This window comes from Trachypithecus francoisi, unplaced genomic scaffold (genome assembly GCF_009764315.1).
Source record: "Trachypithecus francoisi isolate TF-2019V2 unplaced genomic scaffold, Tfra_2.0 Lachesis_group0, whole genome shotgun sequence".
In the NCBI taxonomy this organism is placed as follows: Eukaryota; Metazoa; Chordata; class Mammalia; order Primates; family Cercopithecidae; genus Trachypithecus; species Trachypithecus francoisi.
This window is the reverse complement of record NW_022681453.1, coordinates 52,544,664-52,571,028: the sequence shown is the minus strand read 5'-3', so window position 1 is coordinate 52,571,028 and position 26,365 is coordinate 52,544,664. Positions and strand designations below refer to the sequence as shown.

At 48.2% G+C, this 26,365-nt stretch overlaps 1 protein-coding gene across 1 annotated transcript; it reads left to right on the top strand.

The window, feature by feature from the left end:
- Positions 1-438: 438 nt before the first annotated feature.
- Positions 439-25,351, top strand: SSUH2 (ssu-2 homolog). The gene is made up of 12 exons (XM_033210521.1): positions 439-500; positions 10,042-10,140; positions 10,525-10,606; positions 10,896-11,025; positions 12,592-12,652; positions 13,750-13,874; positions 14,942-15,004; positions 17,011-17,096; positions 18,449-18,541; positions 19,120-19,225; positions 21,091-21,198; positions 24,737-25,351. The coding sequence occupies exons 1-12, from the start codon at positions 473-475 to the stop codon at positions 24,881-24,883; spliced, it is 1,128 nt and encodes a 375-aa protein (XP_033066412.1). The 5' UTR covers positions 439-472; the 3' UTR covers positions 24,884-25,351.
- The last annotated feature ends 1,014 nt before the right edge of the window (positions 25,352-26,365 follow it).

Here is a 26,365-nt window from a genome sequence, read left to right as displayed (position 1 = left end):
TTGGGGAGGTACTCTCCTTGTGGTTATGACCTTTTTTCTGCATGCCCCCTACAATACTTAGGACTCTGCCTCCTACTTAGGACTCTGCCTCCTACAGCTGGGCGATGTAGCTCAGTGGTCAGGCACTCTGACTGGAGAGTCAGACTGATGAGGGTGTGAATCTATCATCCTGCTCAGAAAAATGGGCATGATACCAGTGCCCCTCTCAAAGGTGTGCAGTGAGGACATGAGTAACTAGAAGCATCCACAAGAGCTTGGCCAGTAGAAGGCTCTTGTGGAAGAGGAGCTCCCAGAACCCGGTGGATTGGGTGCCGAGCAGCTATGATGAATGGTATAGATGTTTCCTTTTGTTGTATTCAAACTGGTAACAATGGGCCTGCTGTTCTGGGAGGGGCCTGAGGGTGGTCCATCAGAGCACATCGGTCCAAGCACACTAGAAGGGCAGACATCTCTTTGGCAGGACGTCTGGACCATGGACAGGGATCTGAGTGAAGATGACAGTAAGTAGAGCCTCGAAGATGGCATGGAAGACTGTGTGGAGATATTTTAGCCTGCATTTGAGGAGGACCTAATCTGACCTCTAATATGTTGGAAGTTGTGTATCTGTAGTTTTTTCTAATAAGCTCTGTAGCTAGCACTGTGTGAACTCTTCCATCTGCCCTAAATGCAGTCCTGGGTCTGCATCTGGGTTGCCAAGAGCACCCCTTTCTTCCTTCTTCTCATATGTAAAACCTACCTGTAGCTTGCAATCTCTTCTTCTGTTATGTGCCTTTGGACAATGGAGAAGGAAGGTGAAAGACGCAGTTGAGAAGTTTTCTCTCTATCACAGTGACACTGTGCAAACCGTATATTCTTTTTCCTTTTTTTTTTCTCCAGTTGACAGTATCTCCTGCTCCCAGCCAAATGTAAGTGAGATTTTCAGGATTCTTATTTCAATCACAATTGGATTCAGTTCTTAGATGAGGTTAACTCTACAGAAAGGTTGGGAAAAGTCTTCACTCATGATCTTTCTCTGGCAAACAGCTGGCTCGTTCATTATCGCTCATGAAACATAGCCCAGGTGACCCCATCCTGTCACTACCAGGACAGAAATACAATGGATTCTCAGGGCTATTTAAAACATGAAGGAGGAAGTGATATTTCAGGAAGAAATGTGCTATGTTTTAAAAAAGGAATTTTTGATTCCGAATTTGAAACAGGCAGTGCAGTGGGGTGGTGTTGGGGGGGCGGGGGGAAGAGCAGGAGACTGAGAAGTGGGAGGCAAGGGTTCAAGTCCTGACTCTGCTCTGAATTGGCTGTGTGATCTTGGGCAAATCACTTAACCTCTCTGAGCTGCAATTTTCTCATCTATAAAACGAGATTGGTTTAGGAGGTCTCAATCTGAGGACCACGAGGGTGTGGGCAAAGTGTTTTCTGAACATGCTTTGTGGGGAATGTAGAGAGAGGTCTATAACTTTTGTTTGAATCCAGAGAGACCCATGACACTAACACACCTTCATAGTCACCAGACTTGATGACATCAGAGCTTCTTTGCAGGCATAATACTCTTTCTTGTCTTTAATGTTGGTATCTTAAAGCTTGAAGTTTTAGACCTGAAGTAGAATATGAAATTAACCTATACTAAACTTAGAGAGCTCAATTTAAGTTTTGTTGGAATCTTTTTTCATATTGAAGTGGAAGACTGCCTGGAGATATTTTAGCATGTATTGGAGGAGGAGGACTTAATCTGACCTCTAATATATTGGAAATTGTGTATCCATACTCTTATTCTAATAAGCTTCAAATAACATTCTAATGCAATCTTTTTTCTTCAAAACACTGTTTATTAGCAGTCTTTCCATTTATGATTAGAGTTTCTCATAGTAGCAATGGACTAGGTCAGATATGGACTCAAACCTATGCTCTGCCTCCTAGTTTCTGGGTGACTTTGCTCAAGTCACTTAACCTCTCTGAACTTCATTTCCCATAATTTTTTTAAAGGGATGGTGTCATCTTGCAAGATTGATCAAAGAGTCATTGGCTACAAAGTGAGTGCCTAACACATCACCAGCCCAGAGTAGACATGGAGTCAATATTGACTCTAGGAAATGATCAGGTCCCCAGAACTTTAAAAGTAAACTGCTATTAATGGGAAATACTATCTCCTGTGTAGTTCCTGTTTTGACCTCATGCCTTTTGGTGAGCAAGGTGAGAGAAAGGTGAAGTCTTTGGCCCCATTACAAGTCTAGCAACCCTGAGTCTTTCATAGGGTCATGCTGAGTGCTGGTCTCAGACGTGATGGAACTCAGGTGAGCACTTGGGGTACACTGCAAGGTATAGGGGCACCCAGGGAAGCTTTTAGAAAAAGTTAAGTTAATGAAATCAGAAACTAGGTAGATTTTTTTTTACTCCCCAGTGTCAGAAAGGGAGCCCGCTACAGGCCTTACGTAATTTAAATGTGCCTGTTTAGGGGAGAGGTGATTGCCCATTTTATCCCATCGAGTTAACTTTGCAGGCACTAAAGTATTGTCCCCTCACTGTTCAGGTCTATAATGTGAGCGACTTCAGAGGGAGGAAACCTTCCTCCGGTGATATGTTTTGGGACCAAAGTACATGGATAGGAACATTCTGGGATGTGGCACCCACGTGCAGGTCTCCTCAGAGGCCTTTGATCATCACCCTCAGGTGCTGACTGTCTGTGACAGCATCCCTGACTAGGGCAGCATCTCCCACTTTGGCTGGCACACTTCCAGTGATGGGCTGGTCCTATTTTTATAGCCAAGACTGTCCAAAGTTCTTTCTTACAGTGATTCGCTATCTCTCTACCTGGAGCTTCTACTTTTTGGTCTTGATTCCAGGCCCCAAGTCTACTCAGAATGTCTGCTCCCTGTTTAAAATAAGAGCCCTGTAAGTCTTTTCTTTTCTAGCCTAACCAGATGCTGTTTCTTCAACAGTCCCAGATGTAATCACTCTTTTCTTTAAGTGTAGCATCCTAACACAGAGCAGAAGAGAAAAGAACCCCTCCTTTATTCTATATACCATATCTCTTGTGATGGAACTTATTTCTTTGATTGCAGACTGAAACCTCTTCCAGAAATGGTGAGCAAGAGCCTCTTCAAGTAAGATGGTCTATAAATGCAGCCCCTGGTAATTCTAGGAGGCAGCTTTTCTGGTCTAGGACTATAAGACATGGGTTGCACCTTTTTACTCCTGGGCATGAGTCCCTGTGGACGGGGGCAGTGTTGAGTTCATGAGTGAGAGCCCTGGTCTGAGGCCACATTGCCATCACCACCCCTGACCCAGTGCTGAGGAGCTGGGACTCTCCCCTGGTACCCCGGCCAGCTCTGCTCCCAGAAAGCTTGTTCATTAGAATGCCGCTGCCCTCCACGACTAGGGATGACAAGCTTTCAGTACCAAGACTAGCTTTCAGTCTCTCCATGTATCTCGGTCAGAAAGGGTGCTGGACTTCTTGGCAAGGACCAAGCTGCCATTAGCAGTGGCGACTGATGCGAGATCTCAGTGTTTTTCACACATGCCCTGGATGGAGGCACGCCACCAGAATGCAGCCTTCCCGGCTAGGTCAGCCCTGGCCTCTAGGGGGCCCATCTGGTCTTTCCCACAGGCTGCATACTTCGGGAGGGTGATAGTGGTTCTGGTAGCCCCTAATGGGAAGATACAGCATCTACTTTGGGAAGGAGTAAGAAATAAAATGCTTTAATGAAATTATTACAGCTTAGGCAGGATACCCAGGGCTCTCCTGAATCAGTTTCCAGAGTCCCCTCTCATGCATTGTCTCATTTGCTCCTCTCAGTGACCCTACTCCCTTCAGCCCTACTTTTAGGGAAAGGAAGTCAAGGCCCTAAAAAATTGAGTGATTTTTCCTCCCCAGAGACTGCATAGTGGGTTAAGTATTTTGTGCCATGCTCATTGCTGGGAAAATGAGGATGAATAAAACATTGATCTACTTTTGGGGTACTCCAAGTCTGGCGGGGGACACAGATCCCAGACGGACGTTTTACAAAGGATTCTTAAAAAGTCATTTGGCAAAACAACAGCGGAGAAATGGAATGGAGTGCTAAGGGACACAGGACAGGGAGCTGCACTCAGACACCTTTGGAGACGGTGAGGTCTAAGCTAAGTCAGGCTGGAGGGGGTGCCCAGGGGTGCCACGGGCAGGACCAGCCGCAGCCAGGGCTGGGGAAATGGCACAGGGTGTGTGAGGGTGAGTACAAATGTCCGTATCATGAAGCCACAGGGCACCTCTGGAAAGTCCAGCCCCTGTGTGGCCCTGTCTTGGCATCACAACACTTTCTAAGAAGCATTAATTTCACATTCCAAATAATTGAAAAATATTGACAAATAACAATCTCAAATAATTGAAAACAAAAATTGCAATATTTGCTGCATTCTTGCTTGGCAACCCAGGGCGGCCTACACAATTTAAAGCAAAACTTCTCCCAACTCTTCACCCATTTCTCTTGATGTTGGTCTCACCACATGGTGAACATTTGCTCCTCCAAATATTTTCTCAATGGCTCTCAAACCAAGTACTCATGCTTCTCTCTCCAGCAGGCTTGCCTTTCTCCTTCCTTCTTTCTTTCTGCTCTCCTTGTCTCTCTCCTTCCTTTTTTTCTCTGTTCTTCTTCCCTACTGTTGCCTCCTTCCACAGTTAGCTGCCTTACCTTCTCTCACCCTGGTCTGCACCCGTAGGAGGCTTTTCCCTGGCATGAGGGCAGATGAGAATCCTTTCTTCCTCTCTTGGGGGTAAAGGCCATCTAATGTAGGGATATTACCTGCCAAATTCAGGAGCTTGGATTTAGCTGTAGGTAACAGTGAGTCACTGCAGGGGTTAGGTGAGGGGATGATGTGATCAGGTTTTCTGGTCTTTCTAGAAAGTCCTTTAACTAGTGTGGCCAATTATTTGTTTGTTCTTTATGGCAAAACAGAACTTCTTTCTTTTCTTTCTCTTATGATCACCTCTCTCTTTCTCAAGTTGTTTTTATTTGTGATAAAATATACATGACATAAAATTTACCATCTTAGCCATTTTTAAGTGCACATTTCAGTAGTACTGTTCATTCACAGTGTTGTGCAGCCATGACCAGCATCCTTCTCTGGAACTCCTTTCACCTTGTAAATCTGAAATTCTGTCTCTATTAAATAATTCCTTATTCCCTTCTCCCCACAGCCCCTGTCAACCATCACTCTACTTTGTGTGTCTGAGTTTGACCACCTGAATCTTTTTGGCATCATCTCAAGTATAATTCAAATCATGAGGCATTTGTGCATATCGACAATATGCCCACTGTGGTAGGTTTGTTGTTCCCCTAACACTTACGTGTGCCTGTTGTATTCCCACTCTTTGTTTGAGTGTTGAATGCCATTCTTTTCTTATACAAGAGAGGGACCCCTGTCCAAAAGGGGCCCTCGCACTTGTCAAAGGAGACAATGTATGAAACAAACTCAAGTAAGATGGTGATGGGAAGCCCTTTGGGCACACTTCAGTGCTTTTAAGATGATTAATGTGGAATTAGGGGCAAAGGACATTGATTTCCTTTCTCATCTGAAGTCAAAGGAATGACATTTTTAAAAAGAGAAAATTAAAGGGGTTACCCATTAATAATGCCTTTCTCCACAAGGAAAATTCCTTTCTATACAAAAGAAAAATATCTTGTGACTGGTGAGCTGAAACACTACCTTGGCGACTCTCTTTGCAAAGTCTTCTCAGCATTCAGTTGATGCTGTTTGCATGGAGCCAAAGGGGGTTCAGCTAAGCAAAAGGGTCACTGGGCTTGGAGACAGGATCTGAGCTCTAAGTGCAATTTCTATCTCTGCCATGCGTGTGTGAGCAAGTTGCCCCAAACCACATCTTTCAGCCTCATTTCATTCTCTGAAATAGGGAAAACTGGTTATCATGAAGCACAAAGGAGATCATGCCTACATTGTCCCTTTGGAAGCCACGGGACACAATGTGTGTGTTAGGGCAGGGTGGCCCAGCTGGACAACTGCCTGAAACTCAGCTGCAACACCATGGGAACAGCAATGTGGCTGGTAGCCCCTTCTGAGTGCCCCATGCTGGGTGTCACACAATGCCCCTTGACGTCCACATTCCCTGTTGAGCCCGTCAAGATCTGTACAGGAAATGACACATCCTCCTTAGTTCAGTCTGGAGTCCTTTATTTTTGTACATAACAGAATGGTGAGATTAATTTAGCTCTGACGAACTGTAGCTGCCCTGAGAGGTCAGGGTGGCTCCTGGTTGAGGAACGGAGTCTGAGTTTCCCGCCTCTGATTCTTCCCCTCTTCCTGCTCCTTTTGTTTGGTTTCCAGCAGGACGTTGCAGCTGCATGGTATTTCCCTGTCTTCTTGTAAAGAGGAATATTGATGCCCCAGCAGACCCAAGACTTCTGGGTGGGTGGGGGGCCATCCCCAGGGGACAGGGCTGTGGCAGTCTTTCTATGCTTGATATTTTCACTGTTGTCTCCTGGTTTAAATGAGCACAAAGAAAGAGGAAGACCCACCCTCCTCTGGTTCAAGGCAGTGACTGGGTTTTGTTATAGGCCAGGCACAGGATGAAGGACTATGCACACATTGTCTCATTGCTTGGGTATTAATATCATCTGCTCTGTTTTGCAAGGAGGGAGTTGAGTTCTACCAGGATGTGTGGCTTACCTAGTGTCACATCATGTGGAGAGCCTGGGCCCAAGGTGACATGTCAGAACCCATGTTTCTAACCATGCTGCCTCTGGGTTTCTGACTCCGGTCAAAATGTGGCAGGATCATTGGCTCAAAAAGATGTGTTTTCCTAATTACAAAGGCACTCTACATCTGTGAAACTTTTTTCTATTTACCTTCCTTGTAGATTTTCTACCAGCAGAAAAAAACCTTAGAGATGCAGATAGTATTTCTTATTGTCAGAGGACAAGGATATCCTCAATTTGGGAGGTGGTAGAGACGGGGTGTTCATTCGTCCTAAGGGCATCCCCTCCTTCCTCCACTGCTTGGGCCATGTATTTCAGGGCTACAGTCCAGCCCTGAACTTGATCTTTAATTCTGATAATGGAGCTGACAGAAACTACAGTGGACATGCATGGGCCTTTGCCCCAGAAAGGCTCAGGTTTCAGCTTCTACCTTTCTGATCCCCTCAAGCCCATTCCCAGGAGAATGTCCAAGTAGACACACAGGTGAGTGTCTAAGTCAGGGATGGGTCAAACATGACTCAGAGAGCCGAATCAGACCCACCACCTATTTTCACAAAGTTTTCTTGGAACGAAGCCACACTCACTTATTCAATTGTGTATTGACTATGGCTGCTTCACACTACAACAGCCTACAACAGCCAACTTGAGTAACTGAGACAGAGATTGTACGGCCTGCAAAGTCTAAAATATTTACCACATGGCTCTTTATAGATAATTGTTGCTAACCCTTGGGTCCCTGGTGGCTAACATAGCTTCAAATGCTACTAAACTAATTAGAAGCAAAGCAACATTGAGAATCAAGATATTAATAGTAATTCCAGATGAACTGTCACACTGAAGATTTCAACGCACATTGGCAGGCATCAGTTTGAAGCTTTGGGATGATGTCACTTTGCATCCCAGCCACATCTATCTCAGATCTCTCCCCTGTTTCCTGGCAGAACCATTTGCTTACAAAGGTGGGTTTTCCTGCTTAGAAAGGTACTCTCTACATCACGAACCTTCTTCTATCCACTTTCTTTTGTGGGTTTTCTGCAAGGAGAAAAAACCTTAGAGATGCAGATAATAGTTCTTATTCTCAGAGGACAGGGGCATTCCTAATTTGGAAGGTGGCAAAAGGGAGTGTTCATTTGTCTTAATGATACTTCACTCCCTATATCTTCTCAGCCATGTGTTTCAAGATTTCCTTCTTCCTCACCTGCTGACAGCTACACTTCCAGATTAGCCTAGGTTGGTCTCATTTAAAATAAAACTTGCTATTGTCTGGTCTTTATTTTTATTAAACTTGAAAGGACAGGGCATATTATTTTTACTTTTGTGAAGGGAGAGAGCTACAGGCTTTAAATAGGTTCCTCCCACCAAAAAAAAAAAAAAAAAAAGGCTCTAGGAGATGGGGCAGTTCAGCTGGAAGTCTGACCTGAGTTTGCTTCAGTGACTGAGACAGTGTCCCCTTCCATGACCATTTCACAGGCACCATTTGAAGTCAACTCCTGTGACTGACTTGGCTGCTAGACAGAGCCAAGGAATTCTTGTCCCCTAGTGTGAGGGATTATAGGAACAGTTTTAAGGGGTGGCCCAGTGGGCTGGAACTAGAATTCTTGGTCCAGAGGCCTCTGGGACCTCTGTCCTGCTCTAACTCCACAGCTGTGTGACCTAGGATTACTGGAGTAATCTCTCTAAGCCTCATGTGCCTCATGTCAAGTGGGGTCAGAAGTGCTGCCTTCCACACCCCCAGTTGGGAGTGTGGGATAAGGCAACAGGTGTAGGAAGTTGTTTCATGAACCATCCAGTGCTTCAGGGGCCAGTTTCTATATTATGTTTTCCTCCTTGGCATCTCAGGGCCACACCTATCTATGTATCTATGTCACACCTGACAGGCTAGGATGAGGTTTTGAAAACAGATATATAGTGAATGATTTTTTCGTAGTTTTGCCTCATGAAAAGTACAGATACTACTCAATCTACAGTGAGGTTATGTCCGAATAAACCCATCATAAATTGAAAATATCAGAAGAGTCAAGAAGGCATTTAATACACAAGGCAGTGGTGAAGTGGAAGCTGTGGTTCACTGCCACTGCCTGGCATCACAAGAGTGTATCATATTGTCTATTACTAGCCTAGGAAAAGACCCAAATTCAAAATTTGATGTTTGGTTTATAATGAATGTGTATGGCTTTTGCACCATCATAAAGCAGAAAAATCAATTAAGTCCAAACATCCTAAGTTGGGAACTGTCTGTACTTGGAAAGAACATGAACTTTGGAGTCAGACAAGTCTAGGTTTGAATCCAGCTCCACCCACCACTTGCTGGTTGTATGATCTTGGGCAAGTCACAACCTTTCTAAGCCTCAGTTTCCTCATTGGTAGAATGGGGGAAGGCATTAGTGTATCAGTTTGGGTCAACCATGAAACAGACACCAAGATGGCATTGGATGTGCAAGGGGTTTCTTGAAGATACCTGTGAAGAGAAAAGAGGAGGGAATGTCTTCAGACTGCAATGCAAGTCTGACATCTATGAAGGGAGAGAGGGAAGGAAGGAGACTAAGCAGGAGTAGTCTCAGACTCCATGTGGCTCCAAGAAAGTCTTGGTCAGGTCTGCCTGGAATCCCAGAGCAAAGATTGTCCACTGGAGGAAGCTGCATAACAAATAACCCCCCATCTCAGTGCCTTAAAACAACAACGTTATTATATCTCATGATTTTGTGGGTCAGGAATTGGGGTAGGGCTCAGCCAGGAGATTCTTCTGCTCCACATGGTGTTGATTAGGGTCATCCAGTGGCATTCGGCAGGTGGCTGATATGGCTTGAGGAGTCCAGGATGGCTTTGCTGGTTTGGTGGTGATGACTGGAAGGCTGAACTCAACTGGACCTCCTTCCATGTAGTCTTAGGGTCGCCTCATGGTTCCTCCAGCACAATAGCCTGACTTAAAGCTCAGGGTTCCAAGACAAATGTTCCATGAGGCAGAAGAAGCTGCAGTCTTTTAATGCTTTCACCGTATTCTCTTAGTTGAGGCAATCACATATCTTCCTAGGTTTAATGGAAGGGAAGCATCAAAGAATACATGGCCATCTGTAATTCACCACAGTGAATTACAGACTCATGAATGCAATAATGCATATTCACAGAGTAGGTACCCAGCAAATAGGAGCTGGCATTCTTGATGTTTCTCATCGCTATTATTACTGCTGCTACCACCACCTGCCCTGCAGATGTATTCTGTGTCCCAAGGATGCCAGAGTGAGTCTGGCTTAAACTGTGAGGCTTTTTATAATGCACCCACCCTCATTTTTCAGCTTCCTGTGAAACCCTCATCAGCCTTCCCCTCCCTGCCCAAGGCTCAGGAATGCTTGTCTTTCTGCAGGTGTGGTAGACCTCAGTTTTGAGGCTGAGAGTCCTCTGGCACCCCCCACAGAGCTCCTGGAGAGACTGCCTGGCTATGACTGGCTTCTTCAAGCAGGCAGTAAGTCCAAGGGGGCTTGGTTCTTTGGGCTTCTTCCTAGGGCTCATGCTGGTTGGGGGGATGTCTCTGGAAAAAGTGGTGCTGAGATAGCTCCCCTTTCCCTTGGGGGACCCTGGGAAGCCCCTTATCAAGGGTAAGTGGAAATAGGAAGCAACAGGGCATAGGCTTTCTGTCTATGAACAATCCATGGCCACAACAGGTCCCTCTAAGACCTAGATGGTGCTGGTCTTGGAGTCCTCATTCTTTTTGCATTAGATGCATTAAATGCATCACTTTTTCTTCATCTATTCTTTCTCACATTCAATCAGTCTTTCCTTCTTCCACCACACAAGTATTTGTTCCTTTGGCCCGGGCTGTCCAGCCCCTGACTCTTCCCTTCTCCAGGAGGACAGACATTTTTCCCGCCTTTGGAGGCTCTGGGGAGGCCCCAGGAGCAAAGGTCCTGGTCCTCATTCCTGGAACACAGGTGAGTTTCAGATCGTGCTGTGTGACTGCGTGCATTCCCTATGTCACTATTGCCGCACAGGAGCCTTCCTTGAGGATCTCAGCCCTGGTAGTGCATCAGGATCCCTGGAGGGGACCCTCTGCACCCCAGACCTACTGCACTAGATCCTCCAGGGATGGGGCTTAGGGATTTACATTTTACCACTACTGTGGCCTCAGTTTCTCACCTACACATTGAGGAGTCTGGCTGGCCTGCATGAGCCCATGGGCCCTTCCCAGAAATCCCTGCCTCTCTGTTTGGTCCCCTGCAGAGTCCCTGTGATGACGGAGGAGTTGGCCCGGGAAGCCCTCCTCAGCTTCGTGAACTCTAAATGCTGCTACAGCAGCACAGTGGCTGGAGACCTTGTCATCCGGGAGCTGAATCAGCAGACCCTCTGCAGGGTAAGAGGCCAGGGCTGGTGGGGGGCCTTGGCCTAGGGGCTGGTGGGCTGGGGGCTTTGGGACAGTGGTGGGCTGTGTGATGTAGCCAGGGGAAAGGAGTCCTGGGGGCAGTGTGTATGAGTGTGAACGATGGTGATGTTGAATCCCATCTGCAACTTGACTTGTCTGTGGCTGTGAGTAATAATAAAAAGAACAAGCGTCAGGCCAGGTGCGGTGGCTCACACCTGTAATCCCAGCACTTTGGGAGACTGAGGTAGGTGGGTCACCTGAGGTCAGGAGTTTGAGAACAGCCTGACTAACATAGTGAAAACCCATCTCTACTAAAAATACAAAAATTAGCTGGGCGTGATGGTGCATGCCTGTAGTTCCAGGTACTCAGGAGGCTGAGGTAGGAGAATTGCTTGAAACGGGAAGGCGGAGGTTGCGGTGAGCCGAGATGGTGCCATTGCACTCCAGCCTGGGCAACAAGAACGAAATTCCAACTCAAACAAAAAGAAAAGAGAAAAAAGGACAGGTGTTGGCAAACACCACTGGCAAGCTTGAACATGCCAGGCATCATAGAGTGCATGCTACACTCACGCCTTGTCAAATCCTCATGGCTGCCCTATACAGTAGCATCACTGTCACTGGTTTACAGATGAGAAATTGGAAATTTAAAGAGGCAAAGTGATTTGCCCAAGAAGATGCAGCTAGAAGTGAGAGAGGTGAGATTCAAAATCAGATTTGGTAGCCTCAAAGCCTATGTCCTCACTCCATACTTCTACAAGGGATGGGCTGAGAAAGGTTCATCTACCCGCCACTAGACTTCAGCTCCCTCTGCCTCCCCCAAATCATGACGGTGCCAAGAAATTATTTATTCATTGCTGTAGGGCAGGCCTACCTCTGGCAGGCACTTCTGTCTCCTCTATTGACAGAGCAGAGGGGCAGCTTTTATGTTCACATTTTCTAGTGTTGCTGATCCAGCCGTCCTCTGAGGAGCACATAATTGCGCAGAAATCAGATGAGCCTTGCAGGCAGTGGTTAAAGCAGGAATCTGGAAGAAGTGGCCATTGTGTGGCTGTGTGACCTCAAGGAAATCAGCTGATCTCTCTGAGCCCTCATTTACTCACATGTAGAAGGAGAGGGCAAGGGATGTCCAAGACCTCTTCCCATTCTGTCACTTTGTGGATGAAGATCAAGAAGGAAGATTTTGATATCAGGCAGATAATTTCCTCCACAAGGGAAATCCCAAAGCCATAGATTCCAGGGGCCTCCAGCTATCAAAGACAGCTACTACTTTGAAGCTTGTCTCATAGAATCTTTGTATAAATTCATGGGGAACTGAATTAGCTCCAGTTTGAGCCTGTTAGGGGAGATTTCCTGGGGTTGGCTGACTTCCCGGCAGACATCTGGGGGCATGTGGAACAGAAATCGTTGTTGTCAGCCAGTTCCAGCAGCCGAGGGTGTTGTGCGTGGATCTCTCCGTTTCCCCACTGAGCCCTTGCAGGGGAAGAGCTTCCTCTTTTTGCATAATGCTCTGCCTTCATAAGGGGCACGAATGTGAACATGCTGTTTTTTTCCTTTTAGTATCGACTAGAGACCTTTAGTGAATCCAGGATAAGCGAGTGGACATTTCAACCCTTTACTAGTAAGTGAATGGTCTGAAACTAGTTTAATTGGGGCAAATAAGCCAGGGTGCTGGTGGGAAATATCAGGACTTGGCTCAGGCAGTCATCTTAAGATGGTCTCCTGCTTGGAGCCTTGGCTTCCTTACTTCCTGCAAAATGAGAGGGTGAACTTTCATCTCAGAGACTTTCCAGTGCTGATCTTAGTCAACACTTCCTGCCCAGGAGGCAGGAGGTCCTGAAAAAGCCAAGCGTTTGCTTTTGCTACAGTCTGGTGCTGCCACATGGGGGCAGGTTGTAAAGCAGCATGTGTGTTTAAACGTTCCCCTACCCCCTCATGCCACCCCTAATTCCTCCTAAGCCTCTAAGCCCCTGTGCTCCCCATTCCCCTTGCCATCCACCTTCTGCTTAGCCCCCACCGGAAGCCTAAGTTTCTCTATTTGGGAAGACCTATGTCCTACCTGTTTTCTCTACCAGTCCATTCTTCAAGACTCAGCTCATGTGTCATTTCTTTTAAGAAGCTTTTCAGGATTTCTCCTCCTGCTGCTCCCCTCCCAGCAGAATGGGCCAGTCTTCTGAGTTTTCAGAGCCTTTTGTGAAACTCTTGTCCAAAGCATGTATCATATCCTATCACATCTTATTGTGATGGTGCTGTCTGTCTCCTTGAACAGAGCAAGAGGAAGAGGATGGGATGGTGAAGGGGATGGCGATGATAATGATGACAGGTCCTGTTTGTCAGCCCCTCAGTATGTGCCAGCCCTGGTGCTAAGAATTTTATACACATTCTTCCATTTAATTTTCACTACCATCTTGTATGGTAGGTGCCATGACGATCCCCATTTTAGAGATGAGAGAATGGAAGCTCAGAGAGGGTAAGAAACTTCTTTAAAGTCAAGCAGCTAGGACATAAAAGAGCCAGGAGTCAAACCCAGATCTGTCTCTCTCTAAATCTTGGTTGCTTAATCACTGCCTCCAAGGGGGCCTTTGACTACCCATCCCTGTAGCCCCGATCTAGACTCATGTCTGGTACCAAGTGAAGGCTCTCTGCTGTTTGCTGGATAAATGAAAGTTTATCCCTGCTGCCCTTTGTCATTCTTACAATGACCCCTTTCTGCATCAGACCACTCTGTGGATGGGCCGCAAAGAGGCGCCTCCCCCAGGCTCTGGGACATCAAGGTTCAGGTTCCCCCGATGTTTCAGGAAGACATCAGGAAGTTCCAGGTCCCTCACTCATCACTGGTCAAGGTAACAAGATTACTGGAGTACTTGCCCTTCTCCCTGAGAGGCTTTCCAGGCACTGCATGTTTCCTCAAACTCATCCTTTGAAGGGAAACCCAAAATTCAGGCCAGTGCTTCATTTCTTGGTTATAAATGAACATAATTTAATAAAACCTGGTGTATGGAATGTAGTCCCAAATAAAATTCCAAGCAAATCTGGGAGTGTTCAGGCAGCAAACAGATCATCCGATTTACAAATTGTCACCAGCTTTAGTGAGCAGTGATATTCCTGGATTGGTTGAGTGTGGTTTTCATTTTTTAAAAAATTTATTTTAGCTTAAGCAGCTGGAGTGCTGAATGAAATTTATATAAAATAAAAACTTAAAACTTTGCTGGGATTTTCCATGAGAGTTAGTTAGGAAACAGAATCTGACTTCCATCCTGCTTTATGGACATATAATCATGGCGTGAAGGGAGAGAAGCCTAGTGGATTACAAAAACGTGAATGAGATAGCTCATATTGTGTTCTCTTCTGATTGCTGCCTGTTTTACACTTTCGGACTGGATTTAAGGGTGTAATTTTGCTCTGTAAGTTTTTATAGAGTTCTAAGACAAAGAGGATTTTGAGAGGTCAAGAAAGTATTCTAATCCTTTCTCAAGGGTGGCAAGGCTATTTTAAATTAGTGATTAAATACTATTAGCTAGCTTTTTGCCTTTCACAAAAATCCTGTCCATTTTTCAATGACTTCTGTTCCCAAAGACCACATTAGCTACCTTATGGGCAAATGCCATCAGCCTTTGTGGTTCAGCCCGGTAGGAAACTGTAGAGTGTGAGTTAGGATGTGGGGCTCCCAGACATGTCTCCCCTTGTTGGCATCCAGACTGGGCTGGGGCTCAGAGGAAATGGTGACAGGATCTCTTGATGCAGTCAAGTCTTCTGGAATTGTAGTCAAATGAGAAGGGCCATTTCTTTCCTGCACCATCCTCCTATCCTGGTCCTGAGCCGTTGCACCTCCGGTTTAGATGGTGATGTCATGGGTGTGGGAGAAGTGGCCCTTGGGAAACTAGATCCCAGGAGAGCATTGCACTTTCAGGAATGCCACAAATGCCACGGGCGTGGGCGGTACAAGTGCAGCGGCTGCCACGGGGCGGGCACGGTGAGTCATCTGTGAACCATTGGTGAGTCAGTGAGGGTGTGGTGGCAGGGGATCCTGGGGACAGAGGGCTGGGCTGGTGGCCTGGGGCTCCCTGCAGCAACTGTGTCATCTCAGACAAGTCATCCTCCCTTTCTGAGCCTCCATTTTCCCATCTATAAAATGAAAAAGTGGGATTGGGTGGTCTCTAATGACACTTTCACTTTGACAGTTCGATTTTAATTTTTCTCTTCTTTTCTTATCCATCTACCAACATACAACGAATACCTGCTTGACTCTGGCCACTAGGTCCTGTAAGAGGACCAAGGCCTGGGGTTCTTCTTATCAGGGAGTCCCTGTCAGCCAGGGAAACCAACAAGTGACTCCACTTGTCGAACAGGGTGGTGGGTGCTGAGCAGGTGAAGTTTGGAAGGCTTGGAGAGACAAAGTAGACAGGACACTTGAGTTAGTTTCCTTTGGCTGCTATAAGCCATGACCACCAATGGGAGGCTTAAAACAACAGACACAGCCAGGCACGGTGGCTCACGCCTGTAATCCCAGCACTTTGGGAGGCCAAGGCCAGCAGATCATGATGTCAGGAGATCGAGACCTTGCTGGCTAACACAGTGAAACCCCATCTCTATAAAAAAGTATATATTAAAAATTAGCTGAGTATGGTGGTAGACGCCTGTAGTCCCAGCTACTCGGGAGGCTGAGGCAGGAGAATGGCGTGAACCCAGGAGGTGGCGCTTGCAGTGAGCCGAGATTGTGCCACTGCACTCCAGCCTGGGTGACAGAGCAAGACTGTCTCAAAAACAAACAAACAAAACAAAACAAAACAAACAAACAAACCAAAAAACCAGACACTTGTTATCTCAAAGTTCTGAAAGCCAGAAGTCCAAAATCAAGGTTTGGGCCGGGCTGGTTCTTCTGGAGGCACCGAGAGGGAAGCCATCCCCTTCTTCCTGGCTTCTGGCAGCTGCGGGCTGTCGTTGGTGTTCCATGTCTTGTGACTGTGCCACCTCAGTCCCCACCTCCCTTGTCACCCAGCCTTCTCCCTGCATGGCTTTTTGTCTTCACATGGGCTTCTAATAAGAACACATCATTGGATTTAGGCCCTACCTGGTCATACGACCTCATCGTAACTAAATGCATTTGCAAAGACTATCTCTAAATGAGGTCCCACTCTGGGATTCCAGTAAACTTGAACTTGGAAGGGCCACTATTTAACCCAGCACAGGCCCCTCAGTGGCATTAGTCATGGCTTTACTTGTCTTTTCAGAAACCTTCAGGCCTATTAATCATCCCAGGGGGTAAAACCAAACTCTTCATGTTACATGCTGTCCTGGTTTGAGCCTCATGCTTTGGCCATGCTCTGACACTGGCTACCCTGAACTGTCTTCTTCACCAGCCCTTTCACACCCCTCGCCTGCTGAGTTTGCATCCCCTGCTCACTCCTGCACTGCCTGTGGGTCCCAGCAGTGGCCTTCACCTGGCCTTTCTCTCTCCTCCCAAGTCCTCACTCCTACCACCCACCTCAAGTGGCTTTCCCAGGCTCCCTCCCTGTTGTCTTCTCTGTGCCTTCCTCCCCTCCCACCTCCCTCAGGCTTTCCCTGGAATGTATCTGGAGCCCACATGAGCCAACTGTGGGAGCACAGCCTAGGCCTTTTCTGGGGCCATTTCTCAAAAGGAGTCCCCTGTCTCTAGTGCCAGGCCCCTGACCAGTGCCTCTGTCCCAGCTTCCTCCCAACACTTGGTCGGGGTCTGGTCTTGGGGCTTGTGGGGATTAGAGAAGAGGCAGGAGAGGCTGATGTCTCAGAAGAAACAGGGATCTTAGGGAGTGGAGTCTGAAAGCTGCAACTGGAAGAATCCAAAGATACCTCATGTTCACCCCGTATCATTTTGCAGATGAAGGGGCTGAGGCCCAGGGGGAGGAAGGTCAACAGGCTGGGATTTGAACCAGGTCTTGGGATGCCCTTGGCCCTGCTTCCTGGGAGGCCGGTGGGGCTGAGGCAGTGGTGTGCCCGCAGGTGCGGTGCCCGTCCTGCTGCGGAGCCAAGCGCAAAGCCAAGCAGTCCCGGAGGTGTCAGCTCTGCGCCGGGTCTGGCAGGCGGAGGTAGGAGTGTCTCCCAGCACCACAGTGCTCGTGCTTTCTGGTTTTCTGGCTTTTCATTGCCTGCCCGTCTGAAAGACAAATAGGCACCCATCTGTCTCATCACTGCTGTGTCCCCAGAGCTTTGCACATAGTAGGTGCTCTGTGGTTATTTGAAGAGTAGGTGAGCTTTTCTCAAGGCCTGGCATTTCTGGACAAGGCCGGAACTTGTCACACAATATATGTGTGGAAAGGATGAGAAGAAAGAGGCACTTCAGGGAGGAAAGACAGGGACAGGATTACCAGGAAAGGAGACCTCTCCCGCCAATGGGTGGGGAAGTGAATATCAAAAACCACCTGAAAGGCCAGATTTTTAACTCTCTGAGGATCAGGTCCTGGGCAAGCCCCTATTTATAACTCATTTTGGGGTCTGAATGGAGGAGGAGTCAAGGAAAGTTGGTTGATTGACTAAACAATCAACAAAGCTTCATCACTGCTCACAGCTTTGCAAACACTGGGCCATTGCATTTTGTAAATCCTATCCTTTAATGTATTTATAAATTTTTAAGGGAAACAGGAAACCATGAGGAGTGAAAATACTCAAGGTTGGGTTGGTTAATGATACGTTTGCCTCACCAAAGCCCAGGCCATCCTTCTGACAAGCCAGTTGGAGAAGCTTTGGTGCACCTTCCACTGTGGTTGGTAGAGACGGTCTTTGACTGGGAAAAAGATGTTTATTTTTCTTTCATTTGCAAGTGAAAAGAATCCAATTCAAATTGGCTTTGGCAAAAAAGTAAATTTACAGGCCTAGGTAAGAATGAAGACCAGGGGTATATTTCAGGGATGGCTTCAGGCCCAGCTGGATCCAGGTGCTTAAACAACGCCACCAGGAATCTATCTTCCCCTCTCACTCTGCTTTCCTTTGTGTGGGCTTCATTCTCAGGCAGGGGTTCCTTGTAGTGGCAGAAGAGACCACTAGTAGCTCCAAGCCAGGAGAAAAGATGTCCCTTCCCTGATAGTCCTGACAAACATCCTGGGGCAGATCTCATTGCACTCGCTTGGGTCATGTACTCATCTTTGTATCAGCCACTGAAACCAGGGACATAAAATAAGATCATTGACCAGTCCCAGGTCCCAAGCTGGTCACAGAAGGGGTTGGGTAGGCCCTAGAGCCATGTGAGCTGGGTGGGGGAAGGGTGGTCCCCACAGGGATATTGGGGTACTGCCAGCAGAAGGAAGACTAGGTGGTGGGCAGATACAAACAATGCAAGCTCACCACAATCTACCTTCAGGAGGAAGGAGGTGCAGGTGGGAGCCTCTGGAAGCCACCAGGACCTGCAGCTGATCTGGGGGTACCGACTCTGTGCCCTTCTCAGATGCAGCACCTGCTCAGGGAGAGGGAACAAGACCTGCGCCACCTGCAAGGGGGAGAAGAAGCTGTTGCACTTCATCCAGCTTGTCATCATGTGGTATGTGGCAGTGTCTCAATGCTGTGGCATGTGGGGGTGGCTGAGGGACTTAACCCAGGACTGGTTTCTGCAGAGAAACTCTGCTTGGTTGGGGCTTTCATAGTGCAAGAACCTGCCAGGACTTAGAAGGGGGAGAATTTCCTGGAAAGAGGAAGTGTGGGGTTGTGGGATGCCGACTGGCTTTAGAACAGACAGACCTGGGTTCAAATTCTGCCATCACCACTTTCTAGTGTGGCAGCCACTCGACAACTGAGCCCTTCCTGTAGGAAGAGAGCTGTAGCATCCTGCTATGTCCCTAAGTCAGCCAGGGCTTCCACGCATTAAGGTTTCTCCTGTATCAGGCACCTTGCTAAGTGCTTTGCAGGCAAAGATGAAATGAGGTAATGGAGCTGAACTGTCACTATCCTTACTAACTTCATTTTACAGACGAGGAGACTGAGGCTCAGAGAGGCTACAGAACTCTTGCAAGGTCCCTCCAGTAGCAGTTCAAGCCCTCAACCCCAGGTCTGTCTGATTGCAAAGGCCGTGCTCTTAACCTGCCACTGTGTGCTTTCATCCCTCATCCTCCTTCCCTCCAGGAAGAACAGCCTGTTTGAGTTTGTGTCTGAACAACGGCTCAACTGCCCCAGGGAGCTCCTTGCTAAAGCCAAAGGAGAAAACCTCTTTAAGGATGAAAACTCGGTGGTAAGAGGGCATTGTGGATGGGAACAAAGGAAGCTGGGTTCCTCCTCCGCTCTCATGGGCCTGGAGCTGCTGGCTGTGTGTGCAGTCTGCATTCCCTGGAAGGACAGGTTGGTAAGAGCAGAGCTCCCCAGACATGGATGAGGCTATGGGGAGCCTGGGGGCTGTCAGTTTTCTTTTGACTTTTACATACTCAACCCTCTGTCCTTCCCACCTCCCCTTCCCCCACCATCTGCCATTCTTCATTCCTCCTACCCTCTTTCTCTCTTTCCCTTCCTCCTCCCTTCTTCCCCACTCTTTTCCTTCCTCTTTCATCCCCTGCTTCCTTCCACAAACCTTGAGACCCTTCTCCTATATTAGGCACTATTCTAGACCCTGGGTAGACCATGGCAAATAAAACAAGGACCCTGCCCTCATGGAGCTTACAGTCTGGTGAGGGGACTATGATGGACCCTTTTACAGCAATGTCAGATGGTGAAGGGGCACTGAGAAACACTCAGGCAGGGTAAGGGGCAGGGAGGGGTGGCAGTGTCGTTCCAGCTGGAGGTGGAAAAGGCCTCTCTGTGGAAGTGACCTTGGGCACAGACCTGGGCACAGGGCAGTTGGGGAGTGGACCTTGTGGCGTGGGAGCGAGGGGACAGTGGGGCAGAGGCCTTGAGGAATGGCAGAGGGCAGTGAGCAGGGCAGAGCTAGGAGCTCAGAAGTGAGAGGTGCCTTCAGCCAGAGGAGAGGGTCCTGTGGGCCAGGGGTTGGTATACCCAGCCCACTGCCTGCTTTTGTCAATAAAGCTTTATTAGAACACAGTCCCACCCATTTGTTGACAGGTTGTCTATGGCCACTTTCCTGATGGTGGGGCAGGGCTGGGTAATGACAGACTACAGGGTCTGAAAGCCTGAAATATTTACTACTTGGTTCTTAGCAGAAAAGGTTTTCTCACTCTTGCCGTTGGCCTTGGCAGAGAGATTGGCTTCAATGGGACTTCTGAGTGGGGTCCTCAAACTATAGGGAGGGGTGTCAGCCCCTTTCTTTGCTCCAGTAATTTGGCTTTTTAAAGGCTCACCTCAGGCATCCCCCCATCAGAAGCCCTGTACCCCACTCTTCCGTTTGAGTTAGAGGCCTCCCCCTGTGCTCAGCTCAGACTGGGGCCCATCCCTAGGCGTCACTGGCTGCTGGAAGCTCTGTGAGCTAACCCTGCCTGGTGCTGAGCTCTGACTGCTGTCTCACCCTCAGTGTCCACAGCAGCACTGGGCCCAGGTGGACACTTAGAAGGAGGGTGGAGGGAGGGGCCACAGTTCCACAATGAACTCCCAGGGAGCCCCAGGGGAGGGCTATGCTTGCCCTTAATATGTGGAAGACTTTCAAGCCTGGCAGAAGGGGATGTGGGGGCTTTGGGGACCAAGGAGATGCCCCAGTGCCTGGACTTTCTGTAGGTTGAGTGCAAGCACCTGGGCTTATTTGTGGTTCATTTTGTATCCACAGCTCACAGAGAGTGCCTGACCCTTAGTGGGCCGTTTGAATGTTTAAATGAGAAATGAATCTGAGTTCCTTTTCTGCTACACATGTACAGACCCCACGAGCCCACACTGATGGGGACCACACCTGCTGTGGTCACTGCCTTGCCCCACACCTAGCACGATGCGCGGCACACAGGGCGCACGCAGCTGGGGGATCGAGTGGGCTGCAGGTGATAGGGTTCTCTCTCTGACTGCAGGCACCTGTTTTCCTGTTTTTGAAATTCCTGAGACCACCATATGGGGCCTTCTCTCGGCCCTCTTCACTGGCTCCGGCTCTGGCTCTGGCCAGCCCCATTGACTTCCAAAGCTCCACGTGCGGCAGCCAGGTGGTCCGCAGCTCTCTCTCTCCCCCAGGTGTACCCCATCGTGGACTTCCCCCTGCGGGACATCTCGCTGGCCTCCCAGAGGGGCATTGCAGAGCACAGTGCTGCCTTGGCCTCCCGTGCCCGCGTCCTGCAGCAGGTGAGCCAGGGGTGAGGGGCCATCTGGCTCTGACTTCTCTTCCTGGGCTGCTGAGCCCTCTTTCCTGAGAATGTCAGAGCGGAAGGATGAGACTGTGGAAGTGAGGGAGGTTCTAGGGGGAGGAGCCTGGGAAGGGCTAGGGCCTGACCTAAGGCCCCAGGGCATAGAGTAGGGCATGCAAGACGCAGAGGCAGGAAGGACCCTGGGCCAGGGGGAAGTTTGCATTTTTATTCCTGGAAGCGATTGCAGGGTTTCAAGCACGAATGTGGTGTCATGAGATTTTGATTCTGACTCCCTGGTGTTCAGATAGGGGAAGGAAAAGCTTGAGTTTGAAGGTCACAGGCCTGGCTTGCCTCTGAGGCCCTGGCACTTCCCAAACCCGAGCCTGTCTTCTCCCAGCCTCTGGGGTTTTGGCCGCTGTATCCTGACAGCCACAAGGTGGCGGTGGTGGCTGCTACATCCCCAGGAGCAGCCCTGAGCGGCCCCTTATACTGTTGCTGCAGCCTGCCAGGGGGCCCTAAGGTGGGAGTTTGGCCTGGTAACGTGCTTTTGCTGGAGCTGCATGAAGTGGGCCTCAGCAGCCAGGACGGGAGCCTTGCAGACTGGGCCGAGATCCTGCATTTCCTGCATCCCAGCAGGATCCTGGGCCAGCCACTTCTCCCCTCCTTCAAAGCCACTCTCTTCACCTGTGAAAAAAGACAGTAAAGCACATCAGAGGGTTTTGCAGCAAAACCCTCTTAATGTGTTTGGCACCTGGTGCTCAAAATGTCCCTTTGCAATGAGCATTTCCCCTTCTCTCTCTCTCTCTCTCTGCACATCTCCCTGATTTGTAGGAGAGAGAAGATGCATTTTATCTAAATGAATATGGACCATCTTGGAGCTGGAAGGGGACTGAGAAATCAAGCAATTCAGACACTGCAAACTTACATGCCTACCAGGGCCAGGCAGTAAGGAGGTGGTGACAGAGCCTCATTCAAAGGGGCCGGTCAATGCTCAGCTTTCTGTAGGCACAAGACCCAGTGTTTCCAGACTGTTTGAAGTCCAGATTTTTAGATGAAACCTTCTAGTTTTTCAATATTTTGATAGCTGGGGAAACTGAGGCCCAAGGAGGGGAAGTTACCTGTCCCAAGTCACACAGTATGTTGGTGGCAGGTCCAGGACTAGAACTCAGGTCTCCTGAGGTCCTGCCTCTGCCAAAACAAGCCATTGTAAACAAATCCTGGAGCCAGGAAGGGCAAACCAGGGGGCGAATACATAGTTTTCTTTAAAAAGGAGTATAATGGGAGTGGAGGTCACTTTTCTGAATCTTTTTTTCTGATTTTGCCTTTGGTCCTAGAGCTGTAGACAAAGATTCATGCAAATATTTTACTCAAGATGGAGAAGTTAGAACAGAAATCCAACCATGAGGGCATAGGTGGCTAAATTACATCTCCTGGCCATGGCCGTGACTCTGAGACCTGGAATCTGCTTATTGCGGGGGCTGAGCTGCACAGACAGATAAACAGCCAATTACATGATGACCACTTGATGGCAATTGATGTCTTGAGCAATTTGTGGCCTCAAACTTGGAGACTTTTTGAGCCAGAAGCAGATGGAGGCAAGGGGGTTGCAGAGGTTGGGGCGGGGGAGTGGTGGTATTGCCATGCTCACCATTGGATCTTAATAGAAAATTCTGGGAACAAGAGTAGTCCTGACTTCAGTGTCCAGGCCTTCTGAGCACTGACATTGACTCCCATCTCCTTGTGCCGTTTAGTCCCTATTTGGGGTCCTTTGCACTGAAATTTCAAGAGGCATCTTCCACCTTTTATTTCCAAAATTGTCATTTGGATTCCAGTTTCTGGCATATGAAGAAAACTCAATCGCAGGGGTCTTATTCGGTTGTCTCAACAACTCTGTGAAATAGGAGTTTTTATTCCCATTTCATAGATGAGAAACTGAGGCCTAGAGAACTGGAGCACAAAATCACACGGAAAGCTGTGTGGAAATTTCGTGCCCTGATTCTGATTCCCCTCTTCCTTCTGCAATGTCGTGCTGCCCTTGGCCTCTCTTATGACAGAATGGGGGCCTACCTCTCAAAATACTCCCCCACTGCCCAGATCTCTAGGGATGGCCAGGGCAGTTTTTCTAGGGATGGAGAGAGAAGTCGAAACAGCCAGATGGCTTCAGCCTCAGGCCCCCACCAGGCCTAGTTTGCCTCTTCCCTAGGGTCTTCAAGCCATCAAGCAAGAGGACTTGGAGCTCTTTTCCCAACAGGAAGAATTCCCTGCAAGTAAAGAGGGCCTGACCCCAGGCCAATCATGCCACCTCTCCCTGGGTTTGGGTCCCCAAATCTGAGTCTGGGACAAGAGAGCAGCTTGTGCAGAAGAACTTAGGGCTTTTTGCACAGAGCTTGACCCACAGTAAGTCCACAAGAAAGCTTGGCTTAAATGATTAGGAGCAACATTCCTACCTCAACTATGTAGTGTAGTTGCCAGTAACAAAACAACACCAGAAGCCAGTGCAGATGGGAGCCTAATATTTGCTCCCAACATTAGGCTGCTGTTTCTGTTTAGGGCCTCATGATTGCAAAAAGTTATTGAGTAACTTCTCAGAGAAGGGGCCAGAGAATGAGCGACTTAGCACCACCCTGTGGGAGGGAATGAGGTCTCCATCCTGAAAATAGCCTGGCACAGCCCATTAAACTTTCAAATGTCTTCGGGGTCAATGTTTTATCTTAAAATTTGATTCAAATGTTATAAACCACTTCCTAATACCTCTATGGTTGTTTTAATATACACATGTTTAAACTGACTTTTTCCTCCACTGTCCCCCAGCACTCCATCTAAAAATTAATGTTTCTGGAAGTTGTCCTACTTGGCTGGTGACTTTCCATACACCCTGGAACTCCCCTGGGGATGCCTGTCCCCACTTGGTGAAACCTAGAATCAAATGGTAGCTAAAGATGAGAAGTTAGTTTTGGCCAGAGCTTAGGGCGCGTGAAGGAGCACGGTAGGAGATACATCTAGAAAGGCAGATTGAAGGCATATTGTAGCAGATTGTAGAATGCTGTGTTAGTCTGTTCTTAGGCTGCTAATAAAGACATACCTGAGACTGGGTAATTTGTACAGGAAAGAGGTTTAGTGGACTCACAGTTCCACATGGCTGGGGAGCCCTCACAGTCATGGCGGGAGGTGGAGGAAGGGCAAAGGGAGGTGGAGAAAGGGCATGGCAGCAGGCAAGGCAAGAAGAGAGCATGTGCAGGAGAACTGCCTTTTATAAAACCATCAGATCTCATGAGATTTATTCACTATCATGAGAATGGTGTGGGAAAAACCCACCCCCATGATTCAGTTACCTCCCACTGGGTCTTCCATGACACATGAAGATTATTATAACTCAAGGTGAGATTTGGGTGGGGACACAGAGCCAAACCGTATCAAATGGCAACTCCAGAGCAGGATCTTCATACCACAGACAGTAGGGAGCTACTGAAAGTTCTTGAGCAGGTGAGTGACTTGAATAGAACACTGACATTTTCCTTGGCTATTTGTTTCCTTAGCGCCAGACCATTGAGTTGATCCCCCTCACAGAAGTTCACTACTGGTACCAAGGAAAGACTTATGTCTACTACATCTATGGCACTGACCACCAGGTGTATGCGGTGGACTATCCTGAGCGGTATTGCTGTGGTTGTACCATCGTGTGACGTAGCACAGCTGTCCCTAGAGCCTGCCATTCATGTTTGCCAAGGAGGATGACCGATGCTCTCTGAGTGTGTTCACTGTTAGCTGCATTGGACAATCACATACAAACTCTGGCATGTCCTTCCAGAAAAACCAGCTTATCATCTATCAAGCTCCAACTCCTTATGCAGCTCCTGTGGTGGAATCCATCACTCATATGCTTAACCTACAAGAATTGAGCTACACACATTCCTGTAGAACAAATGAGAGAAATAATTTAAATGGCAAGGTCTTTGCCTCTGGTCTCCAAGTTAATGCCTTGATGAGGTGTGTGAGTTGATTTTGCTTTTCCACTTGTCGGTCTTGGTTCTGGTGTACTTCTTCTAGTGGGAGCCTCTTGACGATCTGAGTGTTACTGAAATGTTTAAGGATACACACAAATTATCTGGTCCTAATGCACAATACATAGTGCACTTAGTTTTAAAGTGCAATATGTTACTGACCATTCTGTGGATCAGGAATTCAGACACAGTCACAGTGGGGATGATTTATCTCTGTTCTGTCATATCTGGGGCCTCACCTGGAAGATTCGAAGCCTGGGGCTGCTCAAGGCCTCTGCATGCAGCAAGAGCTTCCTCACAAGATGGCAGCTCTGAGAGTGTGTGCCCCTCATGTACATCCCAATTGAAGAAATAGAGATCTGTTTCACAGCTGGAGAACAAACCAGCTGTGTTGGATGGACCAAGAGTCTGCATGCCAATCTCTAGTGTGGTGTCTATACAAGGAATTTGGAGAGTGTTTTCGAATAGATACAGTTTTTTACATCACAGGCTGACCTTAGAGCCTGCCCACTGAGTAAGATATGAACTTGATGCTCTGTGCACCCATCACAGGCAGCAGCTCCCACCTGGTGGTATAAGGCTGGATGGGGGGTGGTGCTGGAGGGGATGCCCTGCAGTCCTAATGCTGAATCAGCTTTGGAGAGGTGGTCCTGGGCTAGGCAGGTAGCTGTGTATCTGGTTGTGGGTAACCAGAGAACCTCTGTCATCTCATGATGCCTGCCCCACACCCAGAAGGGGATTGCTACAGCAGGGAGTGGCCTCAGGAAGCAGCCCCTCAGAGGGCCATTGGTGCCCTCTCTTGATCCCCAAATCCCCTTATCTGGATGTGGACTTAACAGGACTAGTAGTTGAGGGAGGTTGGGGAGACTGAGACCATCCCCCAGGGCATCACTGATAAATAATATGGAAATAAGCACTCTCATCCTCACCCGCTACTACCGAACCCTGATTTTCCTGCGTCCTGTTTGCATGTGGCTGTTTCCTAAGTTTGGCTGAACCACAGGAACCCCACACACTGGCGGGTCCTGGCTAATGGCATGGTGGCTAGCCTCGTGCAGGAACAGCAGGGGTTAGGGGGTTCTAGCTCCCTTGGGACCACACAGAAGCCCAAGGGAAACCGGACAGAGAAGCAAAGGGAGATGAACCTGGAGAAGCCTGGGCTCA